The sequence below is a fragment of the Tupaia chinensis genome, unplaced genomic scaffold (assembly GCF_000334495.1).
Source record: "Tupaia chinensis unplaced genomic scaffold, TupChi_1.0 Scaffold144276_1, whole genome shotgun sequence".
NCBI lineage: Eukaryota > Metazoa > Chordata > Mammalia > Scandentia > Tupaiidae > Tupaia > Tupaia belangeri.
Window position 1 is genome coordinate 931,156 of NW_006204133.1, and position 8,133 is coordinate 939,288.

The 8,133-nt window shown below is 42.2% G+C and overlaps 1 protein-coding gene across 6 annotated transcripts in view; it reads right to left on the reverse strand.

Annotated features, from left to right (window-relative positions):
• The window catches only part of KANSL3 (KAT8 regulatory NSL complex subunit 3), a 55,135-nt gene that overhangs the window by 44,866 nt on the left and 2,136 nt on the right, over positions 1-8,133 (reverse strand). For all 6 annotated transcript variants that reach the window (XM_027767554.1, XM_027767553.1, XM_014583428.2 and 3 more), the window contains exon 3: positions 4,068-4,238. In XM_027767554.1, coding sequence (XP_027623355.1) covers positions 4,068-4,238 — 171 coding nt within the window. The remainder of the gene's footprint in view (positions 1-4,067; positions 4,239-8,133) is intronic.

An 8,133-nucleotide genomic window follows, 5' to 3' on the forward strand; every position in this document is an offset into this window, starting at 1 on the left:
CCTGCGAAAAAAGGCCCCCCTGCTGAAGGACTTGACCTCCTCTGCAGATCTATCCACTTCTGAAACAGAATGGTGTCTCCGACCTTCCTACTTGGAACAGACACTCTAGCCAGGCCCCCCCAGGGCCTCCTGTTATTTGCAACTATAGCTCTCCTTGTAAATTAAGAAACTGACAATAGACAAAAGAATGCAAAGCTCTTCATTGAAAATGACATACATGGTAATATTCTTGATTTGTCACATACTACATACTTTGAAAAACCGTATTATGAACTATAGAGATGTACAATGACAGAATGTAAATTTTTTTTTTTTGGGGGGGGGAGGTTTTTGTTATAGTGCGTGTGCGCTTGCCAGACAGACAGAGACATAGAGACAGAAAGCGAGAAATCACCCCTCGGGGGGATGGTCACACGGCAATCCCTTCTCCTCCATTCTCCTCTCGGCATCTTGGGCACACATGCACACGCGCCCGGCATGAGTTTCAAGCCACCGGGTCCAGGACGTGAACCGCAGTCGACTACATGGGAGTCCAGTGACATAGCCATTACGCTAACTGCTGGTTCTTGGAATGTAAATTTTTTTTTAAAAAACTGGCATTATTAATTCTCTAATGACCTAGATAAACAGGAATGGTCTCCAAAAACCTCTTAATCACAACCATGAGGGAACTAATACAAAACATTCGTTCTCCCAGGTACTTTCTGAACTTGCAAACTGAGGACAAGGCAGTGGACAATACTTCAAAGGGACACATTAACCACCTGAGGCCCCCTTATTTAGCTACCACTAATAAGTATTATTCTCTTTTTACTGTTTTTTATTTATTTATTTATTTATGGTTTTTGCCTTAGGGCATATGCACACACTGGAGAGACAGACAGAAGGTAAGAGGGAAAGTGAGAAATCACCTACCAGAGCAGATGGCCACACCACAACCCATTCTCCTGGGATTCTGGGCATGCACACACATGTGCCCAGTCTGAGTTTCAAACTACTGGTAGGATCTGAACTGCAGTCAGCCACATGGGAGTCCAGCAACATAACCGCTACACTATCCCTTTTACTGCTTTTAAAGCAGAGGGTACAGTGGTCAAGAACACTGGGTTCAGGAAATAGTCTGCTGGGTTTAAATAGTCACTTCCTAAGGTTTCTTTATTTTTTTCTTTCTTTATTTTAGTTTTTATTATAGGGTGCTTGTGCACCAGGGAGAGAGAACAATCACCACCCATGCCCCAGGGAGGGTAAGGATGGCCACAATACAAGCCCTTCTCCTCCATTCTCCTCTTGGGATTTTGGTCATGCACGCACACTTGCCCAGTGTGTTTCTCAAGCCCCTGGGTCCAGGACATGAACCATGCTGTCAGCCAATGTGGGATTTCCCTTAACCACCACAGCAGCCACCAGTTGGCCCGCTAAAGTTTCTTAAACTTCTTGAGCTCATTTTTTTCATTTTGTGAAACAAAGAAAGAGGAATACACCTCTAAAGGTTATTGAGAGGATTAAAAAGGATAATGCACATAATGCACCTGGTACATTCTCTGGTACCTAGAAAGCACTCAACAAATAGAAATACCTTTTTTGTTACCACTATTGTTCTTATTTTTTATTAACTGAAACATCGATGAGGAGCCCTTTTGCTGAACTCACTGACTGCTGTAATATTCCCAGTAGCTGATACTCACTCATATTCCTCTTCATCTAATGTTCCAGAGAACACTTCCCCTTCTAGAGCACTACATTAATTTAATTCAAGACCCCAGCCAACTTCACAGCTCTGCAGCCAAAGTGAAGAACTGCTCCTCCTTCGACAGGTCCTGTCTGGATCATGCAAGCATACCTGCTCAATCTCCTTCCTGACTTCCAACCAGCCTCCTGAATCCTGCTAATCGCCTCAAACCTTCCTACCCCACATCCTACCACTTTCCTTACTGCAAATAAGAGTTATCCAACCTCATGGCAAGTTTGCCACCTACTAACTCCTGGTATAAGGAGTGACGCTCCCTTACATACAGACAGCTATCAGAAGAAATGCAAATTATAACCACACTGCAATGTCACTTTCCACCCAGTAGAATGGTTATAATTTAAAGGGGGAAAAAAAAAGAGAGACAAGTAAGTGTTGGTAAGGATATGGAAAAATTGGATTTCACACTTTACTTGTAATGTAAAATGGTGCCACCACTTTTGGAAAAATTTGGCAATGACTCAAAAGTTAAAGAGTTACCATTATGATCCTATAATTCCACTCCTAGGTATATATTTAAGAGAAATGAAAACACAGACCCACGCAAAATCTGTACACAGATATCATTCAAAGCAGCACTACTCATAATAGCCAAAAGGTGGAAACAAGCCAAATGTTCATCACCTATAATAGACAAATAAAGTGTGCAATAAGTCCTGCTAGTCCAGGACCAGCAGATGGCGTTAACCATTATGTTGGACTCCCACATAGCCCACTGTGTTTCAAGTCCTGAACTCAGTGCCTTAAAACTCACGCCAGGAGCGTGCATATGTGCCCCAAAATCCCAAGAGGAGAATAGAGAAGAAGGGATTGCGGCATTGTCATTCCCTCTTGGGGGTTGATTTCTCACTTTCTGTCTGTGTCTCTCTGGCAAGTACATGTGCCCTATAGCAAAAATCTCTCTCCATTAAAAAAACAAAGTAATATCTATAAATGGAAATATTCAGCAATGAAAGGAATGAAGTACTAATACATGCTACAGCATGCACAAACCTTAAAAATTATGGTAAGTGAAAGAAGTCAGTCATAAAAGACCACATACTGTATGATTCCGATTACACAAAATTTCCAAAATAGGCAAATTTAAGATTGGTGGTTCCCAGGGTATAGAGATGGGAAGCAATAGGAGCAACTGTTAATGGGTGTGGGTTTATGACAGTGTTCATTAAAACTGACTAACTCTGAATATACTAAAAACACTCACTATATATATGAAATAAGTGAATTATATGGCATATAAATAACTCCATAAAACTGCTATGTAATAAATAAATGTTTGTCAAGTGAACATGACAAAACATCTAGAGAGAAGTGCTGAGTTCTCAAAACAAAATTAGCCAGCAAACTCATAAAAATGAGCTTATGCCCTGGAAACCATACTACAAATTTATTCTTAAAAGCCATTCAAGGGGTCAATAGGTGGCATACTGATTAAGGCACGGGACTTCCACATGGCCAACCACAGCTGAAGTCTGGGATCCGGTGGCTTGAAAATTACGCTGGACGGGGCTGGCAGGTGGCATGGTAGTTAAGATGCTGGACGCCCACATGGCTGACCGCAGTTCAAGTCCCTGACCTGACAGCTTTCTCTTTAGCTTTCTCTTTCTCTGTTTTTCCCTAGTCAAATCATAATAATAACAAATAAAATTAAGTAATTCTTAAAAAAAAAAAGAAAAAAGAAAGAAAGAAAATCACACTGGGTTTGTGTGCGTGCATGCCCAAGATCCCAGGAGAATGGAGAAGGGATTGCAGTGTGGCCATCCCCCCAAGGGGTGATTTCTCACTTTCCTTCCCTCCTCCATGAGCACAAACACCCTATGGCAAAAATCTCTAAAGAAAGAAAAAAAAAAGCCATTCAAACATCTGTTAGCTTTTCATGTGACTCCAACGTATTTTTATTATCCTACTTATAGACTGTATATACATATTTTTATAAATGTACCTTATATTGCTTTTTTTGTAGTGTAGAAGACCCCTAATACCATAGTCACCTGTACTACATAAGCTATGGCTAGTCATACCTATTTAGTTTGACTCAACTGTTTAGTCGACAAACATTATTCTATGCCTACTGTGTGTCAGGCACTGTCCCAGTGTCAAGGATGCAAAGATGATTGAGAGGCAATTCCTGTTCTCGAGGATCTCCCAGCAGGGTCAACTGACAGTTATAATGTGAAGAGTTATGAGAACATTCTGACATGGGCGGCTGCAATTGAAATGAGCCCCTAATAAATGTGTTTCAATGAAGATGATGATGTAAAGTAATTACAGGGCAGTGACCATTAACTCTGCAGTGACCCACCACTGAGGAGCGGCCTACCTGTTGACGTGTTCCTCCCAGTCCTCTGGCGGGGGAGGGGCATCTGCATCGGTCCTGGCGAAGATGACATGCCGTTCACATTCATTCATCACGCTTCGTGCTTTCTGATTATCATACAGTGGCACAGGGGTGGACGTGACTGTCTCCACATCTATGGGGACATCTGATTCACTGTGAACAGATAAGGAAATAGGACTAGACCACACATATTTCATACCACAGTTTAATGATCTCCTGACTGTAAAAAAAGGTCTTTTTACTAGGTCAGCTTTAAATTATACATAAGTACATTACATCAATAAGAAAGAAGAATCTGATTGCCAGAGGGCATGGGAGACAGAGACAGGGAAGAAAAGGAAAAAAGCACCCTTAGTGGGGGATGGTCATCCTACAATCCCTTCTCCATTTCTCTATCCTATCAGGATTTGGGACACACATGCCCAGCTTGTTTTTCGAGCCACCCAGAGTGGGATCTGGCTCTCTTAACAACCACTAGGCCACAGGGCCAGACCTGGTAAGAAAATTTTAATCCAAAGTCATCTTTCCCACTCTACCTTGACAAGCTGGTCAGAGGGACACATGCATGTGCTAGAAGAACACCAATGTATGAACATACACAGAAAAACAATAGTAGGGGGGACCAGCAGGTGGCATGATGGTTAAGGCACTGGACACTCCCACATGGCCAACCATGGTTCAAGTCCTGGACCTGGTGGCTTGCTTTCTCACTTTCCCTCTCTCTCACTCTGTCTCTGCTCAAATTAAAATGAATGAATGAATGAATACATAAATAAAATAAAATAAATAATTATTTAAAAGAAAAAAAAAAAACAATAGTGGGGGCCAGGAGGTAGTGTAGTAGTTAAGGCACTAGATCCCACATGGCTGCTGTGCAGTTCAAGTCCTGGGGCCCAGGGGCTTAAAATCATGCTGGGCATGTGTGCATGTGTGCTCAAAATCTCAGGAGAAGAATGGAGAAGGGACTGCTGTGTGGCCATCCCTCCTGGAGGGGTGACTTCTCACTTTCCCTTTCTCTGTCTCTCTCTGGTAAGCATACGTGCCCTCTAGCAAAAACTACCCCCCCCAAAGAAAAGAACAATAGCTGTTTTCTAGAAAAGATGAATATATTCCATAAACAAAGAGATGATGGCCTACACATGCTGTCCAATACAGTAGCTATAAGCCATGTGGCTACTTATATAAATTTAAGTCAATAAAATTAACAGAGGGCCAACTGCACGGTGCAGTGGCAAAGCACTGCTCAAGAACCTAGATCCCTGGGACTGGCAGGTGCCGTGGTGGTTATGGGCACTGGACGCTCACATGGCCAACTGTGGTTTGAGTCCTGGACATGGTGGCTTGCTCTCTCTCTCTCTCTCTCACTCACTCATTCTATCCCTCTATGGTCAAATTAAAACAAGTAAATAAATGGATAAAGTTAAATAAAGTAATTTTTTAAGAAAAAAAAAAAAGAACCTAAATCCTCACATGGTAATTGCCATTTGAATGCCCTGGTCATCCCTGCCTATTCAGCCTGAAAAAGGATGAACACATGTTCAAGTGTCCAGGAGCCAAAGGGCTAGACTCTATCTTCCGCTCTCTCTCTCTCATATTTGAGCATGCTATCATGAATAAAGAGAAAAATAAAATTTTAAATTTGGTGTATCAGTCATACTAGGGCACATTTCAAGTGCTCTGTAGACACATGTGGCTCGCACTCCAATATTGGATCTTACAGGGATACACCATGTCTGCTATTGTAGAGTTGTGTTGGACTGCACTAGTCTAGAGTTTTCAATTATTCATATTAACTTTCCCTTTATTAGCAAGTCAAGTGGTAGTTAATTATATGCTCGTAAAAGCCTTTGATTGTCTCACCTAGAATGCAGATGCCTTAGCTATTTAATTCACTTTGTACAGAACTAAGAGAAGAAACAAATATCTGAAGGATCGTTCATATTTCAAAATGTTAATGAGGGGCCAGCAGAAGGCATGGTTACACTGCTAGACTCCCACATGGCCAACTGTAGTTCGAGTCCTAGACCTGGGGGCTTGAAAATTATGCCCAGGTGTGTGTGCATGTACGCTCAAGCTCCTGGGAGGAGACTGGAGAAGGGATTTTGGCAAGGCCATCCCTCATGGGAGGTGATTTCTCACTTTCTCTCACTGTCTCTGTCTTTCTCTCCCTCTCAGTAAGCACAGAGACCCTAAGGCAAAAACCTCCTAAAAGAAAGCTAATGAAATCTTAGTCTCAAAAGGATCCTTCCCCACCTCGTCACGCCAATACTTCAGCAATCAAACTGGTCTACTGGCTGTCTACCAAACATCACGTTAACTTTACATCGATGATCTCACTGCGATCATTTCCAATGACTAGAATAATTACATCGTTAGGGAATGAAGTAAAATAATGTGCAGCTAGATTTGGTGGTGGGCATAAGTGCTGATTATCTTGTCTGGGTCAGACACTGGGTCATTCACTTGGACATATATGCCTAAACGAGAACTCTTGATTTCACTAGCTCAAGTCTATCCTCCCAGTCTTCCCCAACTCATGGCACCACCCAGCTACTCAAGCCAGAAAATCAAGAGTCATCCTAATTTTATCTTAAGGCACTGGACTACCACACAGTCAACCACAGTTCAAGTCCCAGACCTGTTGTCTTGAAACTCACACTGGACACCATGTGCCCAAAACCCAGAGAGGAAATGGAAGAGAATGGATTGTAACATGGCCACCCTCCCCGGGGGGTGGTTTCTCACTTTCTGTCTTTGTGCTTCCAGTGAGCACATATGTCTGACAGCAAAAATCTCTCTTTTTTTAAAGATTTATTTATTTATTTTATTCCCTTGTTATCATTATTATTTTTTGAAGAGATTTTCGCTATAGGGTGCGTGCACTCACCAGACCAACAGAGAGAGACATAGAGACAGAAAGCGAGAAATCACCCCCCAGGGGGGATGGTCACGCCGCAATCCCTTCTCCTCCATTCTCCTCTCGGGATCTTGGGCACCTACGCACCCGGTGTGAGTTTTAAGCCACTGGATCCGGGACGTGAACCGCGGTCGACTACATGGGAGTCCAGCGACATAGCCATTATGCTAACTGCTGGTTCCCATTATTTTTTTAATTTGACCAGACAGAGACAGAGAGAAAGGGAAAGTGAGAGAGCAAGCCGCCAGGTCCAGGACTTGAACTGCAGTTGGTCAAGTGGGGTGGGAATCCCTTTAATCACCCCACCACCTGCTGGCCCCAAAAATCTCTCTTTAGAGAAAAAAAGAAAAAAAAAAAGATCCACACATGGTACCTCTAACTCATTAAGGATCAATGGGAGAATCTTGAGAAACAAAATACAAGATTTCTATCCCCCAATAAATAAAAACTTGTACTTGGAAGAAAGACTAAACATTTGGTTGGATTAGAAAGAAACATAAACTCAGGGCTGGCAGGTAGCATGGTAGTTAAGGATGCTATACTCCCACGTGGCCGACCACAGCTTGAGTCCCGGACCTGGTGGTTTGCTTTCTTTCTCTCTCTTTCTCTTTCTCTGTCCCTCTCTGGTCAAATTAAAATAAGTAAATAAAGTTAAATAAAATAATCCTAAAAAAAAAAAAAAAAAATACAAAATATCTTCACTGACCACAGGGGAATCCAAAAGCTTTTAAAATTAAGGACATGATCTAATCATCAAAATAGAATATATTAACAAATCTTTATTTATTTTAAAGACTTATTCAATTTTATTCATTATTATTATTTTTAATTTACCAGCGAGAAACAGAAGAGAGGGGGAAAGTGAAAAAGCAAGCCACCATGTCCAGGACTTGAACCACAGTCAGCCATGTGGGAGTCCAGCACCTTAGCCATCAAGCCACCAGCTGGTCCAACAAATCTTTACATGTAAGAAATTAGGATGATGGGTCAGTCAGTAGCACCATGGTGAAGATGGCTGACTATGGTTTGAGTCATGAACCTGGTGGCTTCAAAGACATGCCAGGCACATATGTGCAAGCCCAAAATCCTGAGAGGAGAATGGAGAAGAGACTGTGGTGTGGCTATTCCTGC